Genomic DNA, 23,749 nt, shown 5'->3' with positions numbered 1-23,749 from the left:
AGGAATTTATGTATTTCAATGGCCGTTCTGTATTCCTTTACTAGAGATTTAGTACTCTCATTGAGCTCAATAGGGCTTGCTTTCGAGTAACACAGGATCGACGTGCTTTAAAGGCTGCTGTCCTCCTAGCCCCACGCCTTCCCCCTCCCGCCGCAGAAACAACTTCTTCCCTGAAGCTTCTTCAAAGGCGTTTGCTTTCTTGCTAGGGTTGCTTGGCTCCGCCCACATCTGGGATGGGATGCAGCTTGTGAGAAAAGCAGGAAGCCGCTCATATATATTAGCGTACAGATAGGACTGCGTATGATTGTAGTCTATATATGCAAAGCGTGGTGATTTTTTAAATTGTTTGCCTGTCACAGAGTTTAGCAGTTACCTTTAGGCTTCATGAGCAGTGTTCGGTAAGGTAAGGAACAAGTGGTTAAACCTGAGCATTTAGAGGGTGCACGTGCGTATTTTGTTTGATACGTTGGAGGTGTGTGTGTGTTTTAAAAAATACAATGGGATGCTTAAAAGAGGACCCCGGACTTGTACTAGATAGCCTTTACTGTACCAAAGGTACTCATGTGTTCATTTCCAAAAAGGTAGAGCTGTTAAAATAGCTTCATAAAACTTGGTCTGCAAGGAGCATTAGGACAGTTTGGTGATGTAAATACAGATGCTCTCACTTGATTAGATTCAGTGGGTATATATATTTGCTGCTGCCGCTATTTCTTGTTTGTGCTAGTGCTCCAAAGAACCAAAGTGACAGGTGAGAATACCTTATTAAGGAAAGGGGGCTTTATAGTGGGAGTGGGAAAATATGCATTCATTAGAGAAGTGTCTTCCAAATTTCCAGTCTTCAACAAGGCTTACCTACATTGACAGGCAAATCAAGAAACTCCTGTGCTTTGGGGGGGGGGGATTCTGGCCTGTGTTTTAGAGTGAGTACTTGGTTTATGCAAGACGTTGGCTAGGCTTGTTGGGCCTCTCTATTACTTTGTGAACGAAGGCTGAACCTTGCAACACAACCCACCATTCTCCTGGAGCTGCGTGTTTCAAGCCAAGATCAGGAAAGGTGAGTAAACACTCAGGGTTGTCTGCCTTTTGGAGACACCCCAGGAATTCATGGAATATAGTATGAAAACAAGCACATTAAAGCTATAATTATTGTTAATATATTCCTTTCTATTGAAAAAGGTCCCAAAGTAATTGACTGCCCTGTATAAGATTGGCAAGCATACCCTTGATGAATTGTACATAAAGTCTTCTTATTTTGAAGATCTGAGAGAAGACGTCTAAATATTAAATTTTTAGAGATAAGTAGGAAACCAGTTTAAGAAGAGAATAGGGACGGGCAGCATAAAAGTAAAAGGAAAAAATCTGTATCTGAATTACTACAGATGGGATTCTAACTTTTAGGGTGGGGGAGGGAGTTTTATTGTGGCTATTGTTAAGCAATTGGGAATTAAGAAGTCATTACTGATCTACTTAAAATCCTCCAGTAGTCCATTGGTAGATCCCAAACTACCTTCTGCCCACTCCTGTTCTATTCAAACTGCTTGAGTTTGAATGTGCTTATGAAACGATAAATCTTATAAATCTCAGGTGCACACTAAAGCCTTCTAAAGGCTTCAAACAGGCTTGTCTTCTGTTTTTCTGTTCCATTCTTTTCTCTCTCTCTCTCTGAGAAGCTCACCTGCCTTCCTGCCCTGGGTTTCCACTGCTGCCTGGCCCAATATCCTGGAGTGTTGGGACAATGTCCTTGTGGGGTAGAGTCATTGGTAGAGCACCTGCTTTGCATGCAGAAGGTTCTAGGTTCAATCCCCACATCTCCAGGTAGGGCTGGTAAAAACCCTGTCTGAAACCTTGGAGAGCCACCGCCAGTCAGTGTCAACAATGGATGGTTTGACTCAGTAGAAGGCACCTTCCTGTGTTCATTAGCTGATTTTGGCCCAAATTGGAAGGCAATGACAGGGTCATAGACTTGACAGGGACCCAATGCACACAGATCCTAAAGTGGCTTTGCCTATAGCAAAAGCATCTCAGAATAGTGCCAGTCTAACGTACATCTGATAGTGAGATGTTGCTGTCTCTCAAGCAGCTAATTTTCCTGTTAGCAAGCTTTTTCCACGGTTAGGAAGTTCTTCCTAATGACTTAATACTGAGCCACAACACTGTTGCTCTTGCACTCCATGGGACTAATCATACACAGTCATTCATAAGAGCCTCCTCTTCCAGCCCCCTCTCTCTACCAGAAGCTGGAATGCCCCTCTGAACTCAGACATTGGGCAGAAGGGAGGTATTATCCTATTTATCCCAGCAATCAGAGCATATTGCTAGTAGTGTTAATCTCACTTTTAAAAAGTGTTTATGACAATCACAAGATCTGTGCCAATGAATGTTATAAATTAGGTACTGCATGAAGTCATTTGGTTTGTCCCAAACCTACAATATTCACATGGGTTGGCTCTCTTCCCTTAAGCAGCTTAACTTTCAAATTGACTCTAGAATGCTAAAAAAACAGAACTTTAAAATAATTTAATTCCCCCAAGTTACTGTAGCTAGATCTCCAGAAGTGTAAACTGTCCAACTTTGTGGTGACAACTTTTCCAAACCTTTCTAAAATAGCAACTGAAATGTAGGAAGTTTCTTAAACAGAAGTTCTTGTAGAAGGTCATTGAAAAATGAATCATGATACAGTGTTGTACTTTAAGACATAAACGTATTGATGTGTTGTGACATTCAATGAGATCTTCCCAGATTTGTAGTACTGTGATGGGTGAAGATACAGCCTTTTATTGATAACCTTGCATTTGTTAGTTACTATGGGCAATATCCAGCAGTGTCATTCTGTAAACCCAAATAGCGCTAATAGAGCTTTGCTAAATCTTTCCACTGCAGAAGCAATTGCCCGTTATGCTAGCACAACTGGTTGTGCAACAGGAATATTCTCCATGGGTTCCACAAGAGGTATGCACATTTGGTTGCGCAAGCATAATACGCAACCGCTTGTGCAAACAAACTTCAATTGGATTCTTCTCTTGTGCATAGTTCAGAAACTAGTTTCCACTAGCGCAACATCATTTGTGCTAACAGAAAGGCAAAGTTGGATACTACCCTATGACCTAAAGGTCACTTAATAGTTTGGTCTGAATAAATCATGACTTGAAAGGCTGAATCTGAACACAAAGCGACTCCAGTGTTTTTGCTGGGTGTACTTCTATCAATAGTTTCTAGTGCAGTGCAGTTCAGCTTTTCCCTCTAGAAGGCTGGATCTAGTTAATCTGTCCCTTGCTGGTTTCAACTTAGTCTTATCAGCTGTTAAACTCCTTTCTGTGATTCAACTTACAAAGTCCAAACTAGTCATCTTGTGTAGCAATAACCTAATAGTCTGGCTTCTTAGTAGCATTAACTCTTAATATATAACCGCTTTTAAAATGGCACTTTAGTCATGTGTAGTCTTATTTACATTTCTGACTTGATTCTTTACCCTGATCCTGCAAACAATGACACTGAAATATCCTAATAAGTCAGTGTGGTTATATATATGAAAGGATTTGACTTTTAGGAGGAAGCTGATTATTGTGCAGTGGAATCCCATGTCTGTTCACTTGGAAATACACCACATTAAGTTTGCTTCCTAGGAGTTGTGTTTAAGATTAAAGCCTTAATATTTCGGACTAAAGCAATATTTGAGTCTTCTTCCATACACACCCAATAATTAAACTATGTCACAGAGCTGTCACTGACACCGCTATTCTCCCAGGAGGACTTTAGAGTAGGGAATAGAACAGCCAAGCAGTGTTGAGCAAGTCCTTCTGGGGTGTGGCTATTGATGTTCTAAAAGCAATTATACCTTTACTTGTAACTGCTGAAGCTGCACCTTCCCTCAACTAGCATGGCTGTTGCAGGGCCTTTGTTATTGGAAAGGTGACTGTACTAGTTGTCTGAGTGGGACCTCGATGTATCTACCTGTGCCATTTTGAAAATTGGGGTCCTTTAAAAAGAAGCATTTTTCCAGCCCCTTTCTCCTGCCTCCCAAAGTTTATTTATATTTCTATCTTGATTGCCTTTAGTGATGAAGGAGCAGTATAGAAACTTTAAAAAATAAAACGAATTAGACATCCAGTAGTAATATAAAGCTTTTCCCTTCTACCTCTAAACTGGTATTTTTTTAATCTAAGCCTATGGTATCTCTTAATGTTCCTTCAAAACTCATTGTGACTGTTATGTTAATTAGCTAACTCCCTTGCATGGGGAATTCCCAGCATTGTCTTCCAAATAACTCAGTTCTTCCACACTGATGTTTTGTCATAGATCAGTGAGTCATGTCCTGTTTCTTTAAATCTTTTCAAGGAAAATTTTAAGGTCATTTATTTAAAACTCTTCATTTGTGAAGAGCTTAATTATTTGCATCTGTATTCAAAGAATGGTTTATTTATTTATTCATCTTATTAGATGCCTCCTAAACAAGTTCTCTAGGCATTGTACAAAATTGACGAAAACATAAGAATAACACAGTAAAACTTGAACCCCCCCCCATAAACAATATCAACAATAAAAATACAATACAAATTGCAGGGGCTAAAAACAACCAGCCAATGCAGAAGCTAAAATTGCCATCAGTGACAGGGACTAAGGCAGGATCTACGCTACTGCTTTAAAGCGCTATAAAACTGTTATAAAGCGCTTTAAAGCAGTAGTGTAGATCTGGCCTAATCAACCAGATCTTAAAAGGTCTTAAAGGACAGAAGAACAGAAAAGGCCACTAAGTGGGTTCCAGGTAATTTCCCTAGGAAGAACATTTCATAACCAGGGGCCTGCCACCAAAAAAGGCCCTCTGTCTCATGGCTGCCCTCCGACCTTCAGATTGAGGGCCTCCATAGATTACTTTAATGCATGGGTAGGTAAAGATGGGAAGAGGTATTTCGTTCGGTTCTAAGCCATGTACAGCTTTATAGTTCAAAACCAGCATTTTGAACTGGGCCTGAAAATGAATTCAAGGCCAGTAGAGGACACATGAATTACTTGTGCCTTGGAAGGGAATTAGTTCATGGCCAGCAACAACCATGGCCAAAGTGGAGGTTATTTCACTCTGGCAATTTCAGAGCACCTCATATTAGTGTTTGTAGGCACAGAACACTGTGGTCTTCCATTAAGACTGCTAATATGAGAGAAATGAATTCAACACAGAATGTAAACAAATGCTTGGTTATCTAGAGAGCTCTTGAGTTGACTACACTTCAATACCCAATGTTAACTTTAGATGGTTATAAAGTGTTAATTCAGACAAAGAACTCCAAGATAAACACTGTCAATTCAGGATACCAAAACAGCAAACGGTCTTTCTTCTTGCTAGTTCTCTCTTATGGCAAGTAGGCTTTCAGTTTGCTTGTGAAATGGTGTTTTGCCTTTATCAAGATCTCCATATGCCTGTTTGGGAGGAACCTCACCAGTGCAAGAGCCTAATCTTTAAAGATAAGGTTTGTTTTAGCTGTCAAAACTCTTCTCCATAATATGTGTTTGTAAAACAATTCTACTCTCTCCTTGATGCCAATGAACCAAAGATCCTGGCTGATCATGTCTCTGTTTCCTCAGGTTTGAACCGGTATTTCTAAATTCCGCTCGATGAGTAGAATGATGAGACCAGAGTGGTAACTTTTTCCAGATAATGCAAGTCTGCTACTTGAGTTTGAGGCTGTAGACCAGGAGTGCTTCCAGATGCAGGGCATTCTGCAGCTATGTCATCTTTTTCTCCTTAGTGGATTTTCTACCACAAGTAAAGAGATGGTAGAAGGGATGATAAAGGGCTTTCTCCGCTGTGGCACCCCGGCTGTGGAATGAGCTTCCCAGAGAGGTCCGCCTGGCACCTATATTGTACTCCTTTCGTCGCCAGCTGAAGACCTTTTTATTCTCTCAGTATTTTAACACTTAATTTTAACTTAAATTTAAATTTTACTGTTCTAACTCTGTATTTTAATCTTATATCAATTTTTGCTGCGTGGTTTTATCCTGGTTGTGCTTTTTATACTGTATTTTGTATTTGTGTTTTTAGACTGTTGGTTGCTTTATTATGGTTTTAATTTTTGTGAACCACCCAGAGAGCTTCGGCTATTGGGCAGTATAAAAATGTAATAAATAAATAAATAAATAAATAAATAAGGGGGCTGTGAGTGGAAGAAGTCTTACAAGCTTTCGATGCCAACTAAAGACCTTTTTGTGCACCCAGGCTTTTGATTGAATTTATTTTGCTGCATTGTGTGAATTGTTATTTATCTGTGTTTCTATTCTCTTATTGGTTATTTTTGGTTGATACAGTATGTTTTTATTGTTATTTATTAGTTGTACCCCATTTAGAGATTATTTTAAAATGAAAAGTGGGCAGTAAATGAAACATCATCTGGACTCCCTATAAAATTCTGTGAATGAGGCAGGGCAATAGCATGATAAACATTCCACCTTCCATTAGGTCCTGAATGCAAGCAAAGACTGCAGTACTTAACTTCTAAACTGAATAAATGTTTGCCCCATTACATGGGCTGGGGTGGCTGCAATCATGAGTGTGGGAGCAAAGGATATACTCTGAAAAGCTCTCCCTGTTTCTCAGCCTGCCAGTTGGGGTGGTTCTGTTCCCATGCTCTCTTGCTTCTGGGCTTCTTATTCTTCGTTTTTCTACCTCAGGTCCTTTCCCCCATTGAGCTCCCCAGTTCTAAGCTTTGGTATCTGCTTAACAGCCAAGGCCAGCCCAAGAAATTTAGCTGCCTGTGGTGAAGAACAAGATGGTGGCCTCTCCCAACTCATGTACAAAAGCATACAGGATTGGCATTTGAAGCTTCAACACGGGAGATGGGGCACCATCCTCCACCTCACCTGAGGGTAGTAGGCTAGCTTAGGGGATGCAGGGCAGGACGCATAGCTCTCATTTCTCTTCTCCAACACCTTACTGCCTCCTCCCAGCATTTATTGCCAGAGGCAACTGCCTCACTCTGCCTAACAGTAGGGCCAGCCCTGTTACCACTCCTGCCTTATTCTGCCAAAACAACACACTTCTTATTCCTGTGCTTTGGTTCTGCCTTTTTCTTGCCAGGAGTGTGGGCCCTCTTTTGTACAAAAGTGTCTGGTACTGTTGCTCAGTATTTGGAATGTGTTAACAATCCATGCCTTTGCAACAGCTCTGACAAGGGCTAGGGGCTTGTAGGTGATGCTTTTAGCCCATTCAGCCTCTAAGCATAAATACCAGTGGGGGAAGGGGTGGAGGTAGAGAGAGAAAATTGCATTCAAAACTTGGAAGGTTGTAACCTGCATTGAAAGATCATTTAATGGTAAAACCCACTGTTCCAGTTTGAAGCAGTGCTACAACGGCATTGCAAGTAAAATCATGCCTCTAATAATGCTGTGGTGCTGTGCAACCTGAGTAAACAAATGGTTGTTTTAAAAACTTGTCCAAGCTTTGAAAAAGTAACTTTCAATAGTGGTTGCATCACTCATTAGAATACATTCTCACTAGTTCTAAGCTTCAAGTTGCTTGACATAGTTTCTGAATATTTAATCTGGGTCATAATGGATTATCTTTAAATGATATTGAAACAGGAACGGGAACGGGACCAGTTCTAGTTTCTGAATATTTAATCTGGGTCATAATGGATTATCTTTAAATGATATTGAAACAGGAACGGGACCAGTTCTTCCATTGGGCTATAGCTCCTTGACAGGATAAAACAAGTAGGATTGTCAGGGTGTTGCCTAATAGCAGTATCTATATAGCTTAGAAGTATATAATAGGCACTCAAAGAAAATGTGGCCACTATTCCTCATGTCCCACATTTAGAACAGGAGGTTAGAGAATTGCAAGTTTCTGTTCTTGTCCACACTGAGTGTGGGAGGAAGGTGAGAAAGGAACCAGAGCTAGTTTGAGGCCCAAACTCCTTAACCACTCTAAAAGAACCAGTTCAAATTCACACTCCGCAACAAAGCTTACTTGTTGACCTTGGGCCAGTCACTATCCCTTGGCCCAGCCTACCTCACTGGGTTGTTGGAAGGGTAAAATCATGAGGAAGAGAAACACGTTAGCTACACTGAGTTTCTTGGAGGAAGGCTGGAATAAAATGCCATAAATTAATAACTAGGCAAAAATGTCACAAATAACTGGAGGAAAGGGGAAGGAGATTCAATAGTTGCTTCGGAGGACATAAAGATATAGTAGAGGTCTGTGGGAAAAGATCTGACAATCTAACTATTTATTTATTTATTTATTACATTTTTATACCGCCCAATAGCCGAAGCTCTCTGGGCAGTTCACAAAAATTAAAACCACAATAAAACACCCAACAGGTTAAAACACAATTACGAAATACAGTATAAAAAGTGCAACCAGGATAAAACCACACAGCAAAGTTGATATAAGATTAAAATACAGAGTTAAAACAGTAAAATTTAAATTTAAGTTAAAATTAAGTGTTAAAATACTGAGTGAATAAAAAGGTCTTCAGCTGGCGACGAAAGCAGTACAGTGTAGGCGCCAGGCGGACCTCTCTGGGGAGCTCGTTCCACAACTGGGGTGCTACAGCGGAGAAAGCCCTCCTCCTAGTAGTGGAGCACCCTACTATAAAAGAGGGGAAGAGGTTAAGAGGCCTTGCATTTTCTACACAAGCCTACTCCTGAGGCTTGTGTAGAAAACTCTATAAAACTTTAGAGAGCGTACAAGTCTACTATTTTCAGAAACATTTAGAACTATATTAACTCTGAGATATTCACTGTTCTTTTTGGTAGATGAAATCTTCTGGAATAGTTTTTCTTGTTTGGGTACTCGCCTGCCATTCTGAGCTATCAGCTGGTTACCCAAATGGAAAAGTAAAAGAAGCCTGCAGTAGTATGATGCCTCTCCATGGACACTCATCTCAAAAATTTCCTAAGCACACCATTAAAGTAAATATGACAGAGTTTAAACCAGGCGATCATGTGAAAGGTACCATCTTTTTGTCTTTTACCATCTGTGACCAGGAATCTTACTGTATTGTTACTTGAGTTGTATTGTTACTTATCTGTGCAGTGCTAAGAGAACCAATCCCTACCTTGGCTGCTGCCATGTCTCCTTCTGGTAAGGGCATGCAGGTCCCCTTGCCACTTACCAAGTACTACCTCATAATGCCTGGATTCATACAACACTCAGTAGTTGAATGTGGGTTGTTGTTGAATCATGGGTTGCTTGTTGATCCACAGGTTAGCATGTTGAGTGAGCCAAGGATATTTTCTGCAGGGTGGATTGCTAACCATGCAGAGTGACCTGAACAAACCAACAACAAACCCTGGGTTATCAAGGTGCCTTGCTTGAGAAAAATAAGCCACACTGCATAGTTAACAAGCCACCCTCTAGAAAATGTCCTGGATCCAGACAACACGCTAACCCATGGTTCAACAAACTCAAGGTTCAAGAACAACCCACACTCAATCACTAAGTGTGAGTTAGCATGTTGTGTGAACCTAGTCATTGTATTGTAATAAGCATTGTTATTTGCACTTTTCTACTGCCCCCCTCAGATATTTGGGTGATGTGTTGGTTACTTTTTAAAAAAATAAAAATTCCCTTCATAACATTGTGTCTTAATATTGTATGAATCCTGAGATCACATTCCACATAACCGATTGCTGGGGCTGGTGAACACTGAGGATTGTATCCAATTATAGTACTAATTAGAGTAGACTCGTTGAAATGAATAGGACATAAGTTAGACTAACATTGGGTACAGCCCTGGATGGGGAAACCTGCCATTGAAGGAAATGGAAAATGATGGGATTTCTATATCTGGAAAGTATAATACAAATGATAGCTTTTTTTTTTTTTTACTGCAAGTGTGTGGGTATTGTTTAGTTTGTGTTGGGTACATGCCTATGTGAGAATACACATTTGCACTCCTAAAAAATGTAGCCCATTGAAAATTTTTAGAATTGTGGCTTCCTGGCCATGAAGGCCACCCTATATATGGCCTAAAGGGTGGTAAATACATCTGTATTTGGTAAGAGGTATGTTAGTGTTGCCAGTATATCTGGGGACTAATATTCATCTCTTCCCCCACACCTCCTGGCTTTAGTTAGTTTGTCCGGGCCTACGTTTGAAGGATTTTTCCTACAAGCCCGCAATGCTGAGGATGTGGGGGGCCCTGCCATCGGTTCTTTTGCACTTGCTGACAAGAGAATGTCTCAGCTCCTCACATGTGGACGCACAAAGGTAAGCGATCCTGAACCTTCAAGATGGCTTTTGGAAGCTGTTTTATCTAGTCCTATATTGACTAGAACTTTCATATATGTAGAATATGTAGAAGGGACATCACTGTCCTTCCTACTCTTCACTATCCTTTCTACTCTTCACCAACATGACATAGGAAGGGGTAGGGATTCTGTAAATATCTTGTTTTTAATTAATATTTTGAAAATACAACCTTTATAGAAGTTTGGTCTTGGAATTAATCAGCACTGATGTAATTTCCCAGTGCCAAATTCTCTCCTTTATAGGCAATACCTTAATATTAGGGCTCCCTCTACTGGTATATCCAGGTGAAAGTTGGTTAATGACTGTTGCTAGCTTTAAAATCTTCTCTCTAAATGACTCTAAATTGAAAAGTGTTTTGTTTGCTTTTTTGACCTTCCGGAAGCATCTGAGCTGGCTTACTTGTCGGGATCTGATCTGCAGGTGCTTCTGTTCTGCTTGACATGTTCAAACTGGATGGATCAGTCTGGATTTGGTCCATGTTAGTTTTGCATGTGTCCATAGGTCTGTTCGTCCCATGTCTGCAATATTTTTAAAAATCAGCATGAAAATATTATTTCTTCAAAAACTCACATTTCAAAATATATTCCATCCCAAAATATGCATTTTGATATGCAGAGCCTGGGTTATGAACTCTCTTGACAAGACGGAGGTACTGTTGATTAGGGCTGTGCAAACTTTGGGCCTTGGATTTGAAAATTTGAATCACGACGGCCATTTTATGATGGTTCCACCATTTTAAAGCAGAGCCCTAGGCCTCCATAAAGAAGCAGCAGCCTACAACTCCCAACATGCACTGCCTGGGAGGGCTGAACCTACCGGAGGCCAAGAACGGTCGGCACTCGTGTCTTCCCCGCTGCCACCTCTGCGATCACCCACTATTAAGCGCGATTGCTTGCTCACTGCTACGATCAGCCGCCATGATCGTCCAGTCTGTGCAGCGATCCAGGATACTCCAGGTGGAGCAGGGTGCCTGTGGAACACACAAGGACCCCTCTAGGGACATGAGTATCTTGGATCGCTTCACAGAATGGCCAACCTTTTTGGTGTGCTGGAGCTCTCCAGCTTGCCCCTTCTTGCTGTGTCCCCACTTTGACCTAATGGTGAAGGGGCAACTTAGGATGCAAGTACTACTGGGGACCATTTTGGATCTAATGGCCAGATTGCTCCCCCCTCCCAGTTCCTCCTGCAGGCTGGATGATGTCTGGGGTGGGGGCATCCCCTGACTTCACTGAGTCCTAGCAGGCACCTCAGCCAAGGGGCCTACTTTGCTCTTTCTGGACTTTTCGCAGCTAGGAAAAGCCCAGGTTGAGTGAAGCTGTCTCCCAGACTGAGGGACGTCAGTCAGTTGAAATAAATTCTGCCCAAGTGTTGGAGTTGCCCTGGCTCCATTTTCCCCATGCAGGGAGTGTTTGGGACGACCAAAGCAGACTCTGCCAGCACCTCAAGGACCTCGTGTTGGGAAGGAGAAGGAGGAGTGAAGTGAGTCAGCTGCAGCTCAGTCACTCTCCTGCTTGTCTCCCTTTTGAGTGAGTGGGGCTTCAGGGAGTGGGAGGACCACAGGCCAGAATGACTGGCCTGACGGACCAGATTTGGTCCAAGGGTCAGAAGCTTCCAATCCTTATACTAGAGTCTCTCAGTTGACTTCAGACCAAAGTCACTTCTCCTCCATGGGAGTACAGGCCAGTGTAATGAAGTGAATCACAAATGTAACTTGGGAAGTATAAATGAACTTCTTGGCCTCCTATTCTTATCAGAAATAGTATTTAGAATTTGCTTTCAACTTTCCCCCCATATTTCCCCTCTGGGTAATTTAGTATGTGCATTGCCCCAGTTTTTGGACCTGCCTCTTTTTAGATTTTGTGCTTATCTTTTAAACTCCATGCAGATCAACCCCAAGTCTGAAGCGGGCTTTCATAAAGTATTTACTAAAATCAATTTTGGAATGCCATGGCTAGATGTGGGGGAAACTAGAGTTTGAACCTTGCTTGGCCTTGTGGGTGAGTCACTATTGTTCTTGGTCAGGATGGCACTAGAAGCAAATTAGTGTTGACAGGGAAATATTTTCTTCAAACCCATGCTAAGGTACGATGTCAGCAAGGCCATGTTACGAGGGAAGCATTAAAATGTGGATTGTGTTAGGCCATTTTTGCCATTTAGATTGTGTATGAACAGAGCAGCTCAAGCAAATCTCTCTGTGTAATGCTAAAATAGAACTTCTGAATGTTGCAGAATTCAGCTGTCAGTCACACAAGTAAATCTAAGAAAACCCATCTGGATGCCTATTGGATTGCACCTAAAGATGCACCAAAGAGAGTACAATTTCTGTAAGTGTGTGTATTAAAAGTACTTCATCTATTGCTGGATTTTCTTCCTTTGGTCTCCTTGCTAAACACAGATACAGAATTTTGCTACTACCTTTGGGAAAGCAGCCTTTACCTTGTTCCTGTTCTGTATGCAGTGTTTCCTAAGCACAAATAGTCGCTCAGTTGTTAAAAGGCTGGTGGGAAGAAAGTGCCTGCAAATCCCTCCCTCAATGTTCCATCCTCCCTTGCCGTGTTGAGCAGCAAGTTCTGACCTGGGTTTCTAATCACCTTCACTTGAATGCAGGTAGAACTCTCTGCATGATAATGAATGCACGATGGTTTCAGTCATGTGGAGGTAGCCCTGTTGTATAATGGATTTGCACAGTTGCAAGAGATTTCTAAGGCATTTTAGAGGCCATTCAGAAAAAAATACCCCACTTTTCCCCTTAATGAAAAAATGTGATAATGGTTGCAAAGCATGAGAAAGGCCCTGAAGGGTGACAATGACGTGTAAAGGACCTGCAAGCTACCTTGCGTGAGCAATCAAAGCTTTGTATAGAAAGGCTCAATAACCACTTAGGCTCTGTTTCTTCTTCTCCTCTCTTTCTAAGGCCACAGCTAGACCTAAGGTTTAACTTGGGATCATCCAGGGTTCACCCCTGCCTGAGCACTGGATCCCCTGTGTGTCACCTAGATGAACAGGTTTGACCACTGGACGATCCAGGGATAAACCTTAGGTCTAGCTATGGCCTTAGTCTATCAGTTTACACCAGGTTGGACCACCATTGTGAACGGCATTTGAGCTCATCTGGTCGCATAGCCTCCCAGTCCCCTGCCTTGCCATTTCCATAGTGCCTCCTTCCGTTCCTTATTTGACAAAGGGCTCATCTACACCAAGCAGGATAGTCCACTATGAAAACGGTATATAAAAGGCAGGAGCCACACTACTGCTTTATAGCACTATTGAAGTGCACTGCAGGGTCTACACTACTGCTTTATAGTGGTACTGAAGTGCACTGACAACTGTTGGGGCCCATGACACATCTATGCCAAGCAGGATATAACACTATGAAAGTGATATAAGTTATGTGTCAATGGGCCCCAACAGTTGTCAGTGCACTTCAATACCACTATAACGCAGTAGTGTAGATCCTGCCTTTTATATACCACTTTCATACTGGAATATCCTGCTTGGTGTAGATGAGCCCAAAGACTGACTTCCCTGATCTCTGTCCTTGTCTTTATATTAGGGTTATTAGAACTGATATATAGTGGTTCATGTTCTAGAGGGTTGGTATATTAATCAAGCCATTTTTCTTTTCAGTAACATGGTTGCTTGAGCATATTTCCCTATTTTAGAAGTTGCTAGCAGAAGTAGCGTTTCTTAAAAATGGTGCATAAATCTGCTGTGTTTACACCTTTGGTAAAGGTCCCATTACACCTGCTTTCATTGTTACATGTGTGCACACATAGGCTTACATGAGGGTGTGGCAACTGTTCAGAATATTTCAGTCCATGGAGGCCTCTGTTGAGCATCTAACATTAGAGAAGATTCAGCAGCAGCACTCTCCATTTTTTCAATTATGTAGATGACCAGTTGTTATCTCCCTCCACAATTGGGAATCCCAATTCTTTCTTGGGACAGGTCAGGGAGATAATAGTTTTTCTCCTTCAATGTAGAAGAGCGGTATTGGGTGTGAGATCACTACCTGATAAGTAATACCTGAATACGTCTGAAGCATCTGTGTTGGATTGTGCAGCGGGCTGGCTATATGTGGAAGAGAGTGACATACAATTTTGGTTCAAATATAAAATACATGTCTTTTGTCTTGTCCCCAGAGTCACAGTTGTGGAAAGATATAGCATCTTTTGGGTAAAAATTCCTGGTCCTACGATTTCCCAGTCTAATACACCTATTTTGACAACAACCATTGGGATTGTTCCAGCAACTTCGCTTGTTCCTCATCTAATCCAGCCAGTAAGTTTACTTTTAATCTAATGTGATTTCTATCAAAGGGCATTTCTGTCTAAGGGCATTTCTACATGAGGCTTTTATTGTGTGCTTGTGATTGGTCAGTCACTTTTTTGCGGGCTCTTTTATATGACATTGTCAACCTACAGGACCTCTCCCATACTTTCTCGCCATTATAGCAGCGTATTTCTCTATGGGGATGATGTGATAAGAGATTTTATCACGGTTTGAAGTGTGATAAAATTCCAGTGCATTCTAATGACTAAATAATGGAACATAGAGAACTTGCCCAGAAAGAAACCCCTGTGTAAAGGAGAATCTTAATTCCACAAGGAACCTAGAAGCAGAAGCCCTGGCAAGGGTGCGGGATTTTAACCTTGTTTGGAGAAGCTCTAAGACTGTGGAGAAAGAAAATCTGGGACATAGCAATAAACAAAAAGTTGACACAGAAGTTAAGAACACATAGAGGGATAAAGAAAAGAGATACTTTCAGGACAGGCTGGCAAAAATATATAGACTACACGAAAAAGGAATCAAACAGAACAACTTTGGCAGAAGCCTATAGAAATCTGTGGAACTCATAAAAACACCCCCCCCCCCCAGATAATCAACAATCTTCTTGGAATACTTTGTTGGACTTTTAACAATTCATGAGATACTTCTATTTTGCATATTTAGTTTTGTGATTTGATGTAATTGACCAAGTGTGGGGAGGGTTATAGAATAAGTATTGTGTATATTTTTATGTTCTATGTTTATTTTGTTTTTAATTCAGTAATAATAATAATAATAATAATAATAATAATACTGCAGTCTGAAAAGAATTAGGGGCCTAATCACACAACTCTCTCTCTCCTTCATTGCCCACACTGCAGGCCTGACACGAGCTCTCCTGCCATGTGAGACATGAGAGCATATGCACTGCCATTGCATTGCACCCCCACCTCTTACTTCATTGTGCGTGCCTCCTTCCTTTGGTGGGCCCCACCGCTTTCTACCTTCGCCTTGTCTGCTCTCTGGATAGTCCATCCACTCGCACTCGCTGAAAGGATTCTCAGCATGAGCCAGAGGTTGAGTGGTTGAGAACAGTCCTCTCTTTCATTCTGAGGATCTGTTCAAAGCAAACAGAGGGATAGGTTCTGCTCCAGAGAGCCCTGCCAGCTGCTCTTGCACTGTAAAATTTGCCACAGCGGGAGAGTGGGGCTGGTGGAGCTCTCCAGAGCACCCACTGGAGGTGAGGGGTGGGGTCAGGGAGGGAAACAATTCAGTGTGCTGCTCCTCCCACTCCGTTGCCTGAGGTGGTGGCTACTACACTGTGTGCAAGTGCTCTTGAACACTGCAGCAACTTATTATACCAACGTCTTCGGTGACTGCTGGTGCGTGCTGAGGCATGCATGAATTGGCGTTAGTTTATTCATTCATTCATTCATCTTGTTTAATTTCATTTTTATCTCACCCAACAGCTGAAGCTCTCTTCAGTTAAAACCATGAAATACAACAACCTGACAAAACGTAGTATAAAACTTTTAAAAGTTCAAATTTACAGTACAACTCAAAGTCAGAAGTAAAAATGGAAAGATCTAAAAATACAATAACAAATTTAAAACAATAAAAACTCAGGAACTTAAAATGCCTGGGAGAATAACATGTTCTCACCTGGTGCCAAAAAAGACCACAATTCTTCAGGTGAATTTCTCTACTGAGGGCATGATACCACAACCAGGGTGCCACAATTAAAAAGGCCCCCTTTTTAGTAGCCACCTACCTTACTTCATTTGGCGAGAGCACCTGGAGGAGATAGTCTGAAGACTATCTGAGGGTCTGGTATATTTATGCATCTAATAGATGGCTTTTTAGTATTCATTTTATGTCTATCTGCATCTTGATGCATGCTGGCAGCAAACCCTTAAACCCTCAGTGAACATCTTACCAGGCTAGAACTTAGTGCAAACTGTTTTCTTCTGGCAGCTATGTGCTCTTTCACTCTCTCTCTCTCTTTCTTTGTGCATGTGTGTGCGCATGCACATAGGCAATGTGACTTGGCCTTACCACGTTTTGGCTACATGAAGTATGCACTGGTAGGGAGGAAAACTTGTATTTAGATCTTCACAATTTGTGGGTATAATTTGGGATATAGGTGATCTGAAATCTTTTGTTCAAGGCTCACTTTTCTGTCGACTGTCTAATCCCCAGGCTCAAATACCAATGCAGAAATAGGAACCTAACTTTTACATGGCGTCATTCTCAAAAAATGATACCTCCCTTTCTAATCCTTTTCATGAAACTGTCACCTGATTTATGCCTTTCTGTTCAGCTTTTGGCTAGCACCTCTAGATTAGATGCAGGCTTTCCTTTAAGTCTTGTTGGTTCTCAAGTATGAACTTTAATTTTTGCCATTTCTAAAGCTTAGATGGATATTGTTGCCTCTTCAGGTACTGGGTGGTGGTGGGGTAGGGTGTCCTTTTTAAATAGCTATACTTTTTTGTCCTTTAGCATTTAGCTTCCTGCCAAACAAACACAATTCTATCCTCTGTATTCTGTTGAAAAAAAAGAGAGTCCCCTGTGGATTTTTAAAAATCACTTTAAGCTTTCTAGGGTTTGTGTAATTATGTAGAACAGTTTGTGGTGATTCAGAAAGCCTTTAATTATACTCCTGTTAATGCAAAGTTTTGAACAATTAACAATTAAGTGTCTGACTAGAACAGGAGTGGGATTGTATGTGCATCCAAAATTATAGACTTGTGACTTTGTGATGTCAAGTGCCTAGTTTTAACAGAACAGTGAATTTGAGGCTTGCAGCTTAATAATGGGGTGGATGGGAAGGAATTGCTAGGTAGAAATTTGTGGTTGTGGGAAATGTGTTTTCACTTCAGCCTGCAACTGTGCTAGCTGGTATTCTGGAAATGGACTGTTTCTCAAGCAGTGACCTGTAAAGTAATATAACTTGGCTTCTTGTCTCCTTAGTTCAATGCTTCAGACTGTGGAAATAACAAATTCTGTGTGAGAAACCCTTCGAACTGTGATCCTCAAGCCAATGGCTGCTTCTTTCTGTCCTTCAGACGAGATAATGACTCAGTGTTGGTTGAAATGAGTGGTCCTAGTGAAGGCTACATTGCATTTGCATTGTCTCATGATCAGTGGATGGTTAGTAACCTCTTTACTTTGTGGTTGAATTCTTTTTCCAATCTGGAGAAAACTGCATAAACTTCTGGGCCTAACCTTATAACCATAAATATGAATGAACCATTAAAAACCACAATAGCACTACTTGAGCAAAGGAACTGGGGGATAGTCAAATGTTCCTGTCATTGAGATTTTTGGAAGAAATCTGAGTTTTGAGCTCCATGAATATGTAATAGTGCTGCTTACACCAATGAGCAAGTATTTAAGATGAGATGTGGCATAATTGCCAACATACCATATTTGCATTGATGGGTACAGTTGGTGGTAGGGATGACATCAAAGGCAGGTATGATCAGACACCTGCTGAGGTCCACACCCCAGCAGGGGCCCACTGTCAAAATCCCCCTGGAATTGTTCCTCCTCTTCACCATTGCAACCTGCATGTCTACCTGTCTCACTTTGGCCCAGGCAACGGTGGTGGTGAGAAGGAGGAGCAGTAAATGCCACTGCATACTTGCTTACTGGCTCTCTGGCTGTCAAGCAAGCAAGTGGTAGCAATGATGAGAAAGAAGATGAGGAGGAATAGCAGCTGATGACAATGCTGTGAGAGGGTAGACTCACTAAGGGAGGGGGTATTGAGGGTGTCTTGCCCAAGGGACTTCCAAAACCCCAGAGCTGGCACTGGCTAGTGGAACAGATATTTGGGAATCACTTCTTATGAACTCCCTCCCAGACTCTTAAGGGTAACACTACCATGGATTACAGACATCCTCTACTGGTCTGTTAAGATTGAACTTCATAGGTGTGATAGCCCTGGGGTTACTAAATAGGACTGTGTCCCTAGATGGTTAGCCCATGTGAAAGCTGGATGGGCTTCCTCAACCTCATTTGTCTTGACTATGTAATAATGCTCGATACAGACATAAAGGGCAGAATATCTTGGAAATGCAATAAACAAATCTCTTGAATCTATTTGCAGGGTGATGGTGATGACGCATATCTCTGCATTAGTGAAAATCATCATGTTGACATCAGTACAGCCTCTCTGGCTGAACGAGCTTATCCAGAGTTTGATTCAGAGGTATTAAAACTCCATGGACACAGCTTTTTTTCCATTGTTTTTTTTAACAAATCATCACACTCTTGCTACAAAGTATGTTACCTAGAAGTCTGGGGTCTTCAGTAGAGTGCCCATGGGCACCACTGTGCCAGCAGACATTTCTCTTGGTGACTACTAATTTCCTTGCCTCTTGTGATTTTTCAAAAGTTTTTTAAAAATAATATTTAAGTGGTAGACAGGCATACTGCAGAGCGAAGCACTGGCCTCCTCCGCCATCTTTATTTCCGGGAATGCATCTGGGCCCCACATAGATCCCAGAGGCATTCTTAGACATGAAAAATGGCCAGTGCCTGCAGTCCAGCACTTCATTTTGAGTGTGCTTAGCCACCCAGAAAAGAAAGAGGAAGATATGTCAGGGCGGAGGGCAGAGCATTTGGCTGGTTAGAGTGGAGTGAGCTTCATCAGTTTGCCCTCTGTGAAATGTGTGTTGGAGCAGAAAACCATTTTTTTTTAAAAAAAATTAATTACATTTTTATACTGTCCAATAGCCAAAGCTCTCTGGGCAGTTCACCAAAATTAAAACAGTGAAGAACATAAAAACAACCAACAATTTAAAAACACAAATACAAAATACAATATAAAAAGCACAAAAGAATGGTTTTGTATTTTGGTGCTCAGACCCCATCTGTGCCTTATATTTAAGTTTTTGGGTCAGTGTCCTTTCGTTTAGCCTCCATGATCTTCTTTGAGGTGCCTTGTGATGGGATTCATGTGGAACTGGCATGTCTTTGAAGGATCCGGCTTTTATTTGCATTTGTGATCACCAAGTTTGGCACACACCCCCTCCACCCAAAAAACCGGATACTAAAAAATCTTTTGGCCACAAGAGCTGGTGTGTGTGTATTCCTGGTTTTTCAGAAATTCTCATGGAACTCAGTGGGATGGTGCTGAGATCACATGGGAAGAGAAATTAGATTTATAATGGGAGGCATCCTTCTGTTGTCACTAACATCCCACAACTGCTTCTTACAAAGCCAGCCAAAGGAATCCTATTTGAGTCAGGCAAGTTCATTCTGATGACACTGATGAAAGAAAAACGTGGTGACTTATAGGGCTTTGGCAGCACTGGTTCTGTAAAAATCCAAACGTGTGGTAATTCATCCTTGGAGACCCCAGTCTTAAATCTGCATTGCATGTTTCTCAGGTGGCTCTGGAAGAAACCTCATGGAGGCTGGCTGACGGTTTTATTCAGTGTTCTTTCAAAAGAAGAATTCATCTTCCTGCTTTTAAAGGGAGGTTTAACCTAGATGCAAACTACTACATATTTCTGGCAAATGGTGAAGTCGATGAAGGTAAAGTTTGGAACTGAAATAAAATGTGTCCAAATACTTATACTTCTTTAGGTTCCATTACCAGTTATGGATTCTTAGGGTGCAATCCTATGGTCCCTGTGGGAGGGCATAGGGTATTTTGCACCTTCCTCTTCATACGCGGAGAAGGAGATCCGCGAGGGGCGGAGGAGGTCCCCCATTGGAAGCTTCATTGTTTGGGTGGTGGAAAGCGCTGCTGCCATCACTCCTGAGCAACTAGGGTTCTGTCAGAGGTAGGGGTTAAAATGGGGGGGTGGCAAATCCAAAGGCTTCCTATTCTCCTGACACCCCTAACAATAGGAGAAAATTATTTCAGCCCTGGAGCTGGTGTAGTTATTTACCTCCCATTGAAAATTCATAGAATCATAGAATAGTAGAGTTGGAAGGGGCCTATAAGGCCATCGAGTCCAACCCCCTGCTCAGTGCAGGAATCCACCTTAAAGCCTACCTGACAGATGGCTGTCCAGCTGCCTCTTGAATGCCTCTAGTGTGGGAGAGCCCACGGCCTCCCTAGGTAACTGGTTCCATTGTCATACTGCTCTAATAGTCAGGAAGTTTTTCCTGATGTCCAGCCGGAATCTGGCTTCCTGTAACTTGAGCCCGTTATTCTGTGTCCTGCACTCTGGGATGATCGAGAAGAGATCCTGTCCCTCCTCTGTGTGGCAACCTTTTAACTATTTGAAGAGTGCTAAAAGGCTGGCTGCTGCCAGCAAAAATATAATGCCCCTACCTTCTACCCTGGCAGGTACAGGGCTTTGGATTTGGTGGTTTTCTGCTGCAGATTAACTTTTCCTTCTCAGTTCTGAGCGTTACTGGGTGTTTTCCCTTTGCCAACTAATGCTTCGAACTGAGAAAGAAAATGACTTGCAGATTCTGTGCAATCTATGTTGGTGAGGTTTTGAGAGAATCTTCATTAGCAGGCTTCAAATTAGGCAATATTTCATCTCTCCTCCTGCAGCATGCCCTGCTTTTGCTTTTACTCAGCCACCCACAAGCGGCTCCTTTGTAAGTTGCTGAGCATGATGTGTGAACCCGGCCACTGTGTTGGTTAGGGGCTAAACAACCCGGCAGTTAACCCAACAACAAGCTATGGGTTAACCGCTGGGTTGTTTAATCCCTAAATGACTATTTTGCCAATAGTGTATATTCTAACCAACCTAGAGGTCTAGGTTCAGACATCACTCTCAGCAACCTATGAAATCTGTGGGTTGCTGAGTAAATAAGAGGGAGTGGTGGGTGCTCCACAGGCAGCATGCCTGCTCTCTTCTGTTTGTGCACGACAGCTATGGGCTATTTAACCCTTTGGCTGCCATTTGCAAATGAGTTCACTGAGCATATTGGCCTCTTTATTTCCTATGAAAACTGCAATGGCATTCAGGGATGGCAGGGGTGGCAGCCCTCTGGAAGTTTTGGGCTACAAGTGGTTACAGGAACTACTGTTGTTCTAATCTTCATCTAAACTTAAAGGTGGCTGCTTTTGTTCTCTGGCTGAAAAACTAGAACTGCATAAAGAAGCTGCCCTTCATACACAAAAGGAGTCCTTGCCCTGAAGACCTTTCAGAATGCAGATAATTCACCCCAGCCTGCCTTTGCCAATAGTGGATAATCTATTACTTTTATTCTCTTGTGCAGGAGGTACAATTCAAAAACACTACCGTCAGCCTCTGATCACGAATGGAAAGTATAATGTTTCGGGACCACTAAAGGATATTGGAGGATCCCGTTCCCCATTTCTCATCAAGATCCATGGCAAGTTTGAATGTCTTCTATTTTTTAAGTGTATGAGCAAGATTTGGCTCCTGCTGTCCAGTAAGTTGTAGCCTGTATAGTTAGATCCTTGGAACTCCTCTAATAGGTGAGCTGTCCTAGATTTATCACAAAATATTATGACTTTGCTTGGTCTTCCCCAGGGAAGAACTTTGGCTCCTGAGCATACTAAGGAAACTAGGGGCATGGGGAAACATGCTAGAGGAAATCTCCTACACAAAACACCCTCCGTTATGTAGGAAATCTACATAAAACACCTTCCCAAATTCTCTGGTTTCTTGCGCACATCCCTGTCTCAAATGAAGAGGATGTGCAAACTTGAAGAACACTTCCAAAGGCAGCTGTGCAAGGTCAGCTTCTGAGAGTTAGGCTATTGATAAAAGAAACATAAATGACATGCGTGTGAGTGTGTTCTCTTGCAGTTCTTTGAATGTCCGAAAATGGGAAGAGTTTGTCTCTTACTGCACTCGATACTCAGCACTGTAACTAAAGCCACTTGCAAGTAACTTGTGTCTTCCTTTCAGGTGCATTGATGTTTGTTGCTTGGATGACGGCAGTAAGCATTGGGGTGATCGTTGCCCGATTTTTCAAACCTGTCTGGCCTAATTCATTTCTGTTTGGCGAAGAGATCTGGTTTCAGGTGAGAGAAAAAGTGAAACATGGAAATCTCTCTCATATGCCATATGCAAGATTTCTCTCAAGTCTTTTTATGATTCTATAAGAGCTTATATTCCAGTTTTATTCTGAACAGATTATTTTTCTATATTATTATTATTATTATTATTATTATTATTATTATTATTATTATTATTATTATTATTATTATATTTACATCACCCTGCCCTTGAAAGCTTTGGCTATAGGGCTACTCATAAATTGAATAAATGAAATATTTTAAGTAGAACTTTTATAAAAACCAGTACGCAACTTATGTTGCAGTAAACTGTTTTTTAAAAATTATGTAACTTGAACAATAGGTCCATCGTATGCTAATGATGACGACAGTGTTGCTTACAACTGCATCTTTTGTTCTTCCTTTTGTCTACCGTGGAGGTTGGAGTGAAGTAAGTGACATTATTTAAGTTTTGAATACTACTTTTGCTTAAAATCTAATAATTGCCTGTTATAACCTATTAACTAACCTTCCACTAAAGTTTCGGTATTCAGGCACTGCGCTTTTTTAACGTCTCAATAAAAGAAATATATAATATTCTGTAATGGCACTAAGTCTCTGTTTGTGCATTTAATGCCCATGTGTTTTCACGTAATTGTATTTCATGGTAACATAGATGGAATTCTGGTTCGATTATTAAATTCTTGGCATGATCTGGACCATATGGAAATATATGAAGGAGTAATTATCTTGCAGGTTAATCTTCACCACCCTGATTGACAAAAATTCAGAACATTGTAATTTATCCCAGCTCGTTGATAGGTCAGGAAATTAGGCAAAAGTGTTAACTCCAGATGCTTACCTTGTAGCACGTTTTAGAACATGGAAGGTTTAATATTGTGGAACTGGGAGACCTATTCAATAAGCGCTTTGTCAACCTGAAAAATTTCAGCCCAGCCCTAATTGTTTCTTTGGAACTTGAAGGCAGTACTAGCTACTAAAGTGGGGCTTGTAAGTAAACAACCTAATTGGCTTGATTAAACAACCATGGTTGTTTGGGAGCAAGTGTGCATGCTGGCTCCTGACTGCTTGCCTGCTTCCAGTGTGCTAAACAACCCCTGAGATGCTCCATCCCTATGTTGTTCTCTGTGATGTGCAAGTCCAGAACTCTGGGTTGTCGAGGGAGAAACAACCCGGAGGGAGAAACAACCCAGAGTTAGAACACAAGGACAAACCATAGGTTCTGGAAAGCAGGTGAGTGATCTGGAGACAGCATGCTCACTTGCTTCCATGCT

General features: G+C 41.6%; 1 protein-coding gene across 2 annotated transcripts in view; it reads left to right on the top strand.

Moving 5' to 3' along the window:
• The first annotated feature begins 308 nt into the window (after positions 1-308).
• Positions 309-23,749, top strand: part of FRRS1 (ferric chelate reductase 1) — a 30,576-nt gene continuing 7,135 nt past the window's right edge. The window contains exons 1-11 of one of the 2 annotated variants that reach the window (XM_063136236.1): positions 309-398; positions 8,749-8,944; positions 10,068-10,204; positions 12,476-12,570; positions 14,389-14,527; positions 17,486-17,665; positions 18,624-18,725; positions 19,909-20,056; positions 21,707-21,823; positions 22,366-22,481; positions 22,819-22,905. In XM_063136236.1, coding sequence (XP_062992306.1) covers positions 8,749-8,944; positions 10,068-10,204; positions 12,476-12,570; positions 14,389-14,527; positions 17,486-17,665; positions 18,624-18,725; positions 19,909-20,056; positions 21,707-21,823; positions 22,366-22,481; positions 22,819-22,905 — 1,317 coding nt within the window. In that variant the 5' untranslated portion in view covers positions 309-398. Of the gene's footprint in view, positions 404-8,748; positions 8,945-10,067; positions 10,205-12,475; positions 12,571-14,388; positions 14,528-17,485; positions 17,666-18,623; positions 18,726-19,908; positions 20,057-21,706; positions 21,824-22,365; positions 22,482-22,818; positions 22,906-23,749 lie in introns of both variants that reach the window. The other variant, XM_063136245.1, reaches the window with a different exon arrangement.

The sequence above is a fragment of the Elgaria multicarinata genome, chromosome 1, assembly GCF_023053635.1.
Source record: "Elgaria multicarinata webbii isolate HBS135686 ecotype San Diego chromosome 1, rElgMul1.1.pri, whole genome shotgun sequence".
In the NCBI taxonomy this organism is placed as follows: domain Eukaryota; kingdom Metazoa; phylum Chordata; class Lepidosauria; order Squamata; family Anguidae; genus Elgaria; species Elgaria multicarinata.
The sequence above is the reverse complement of the archived record's forward strand: the minus strand, read 5'-3'. Positions and strand labels throughout refer to the sequence as shown.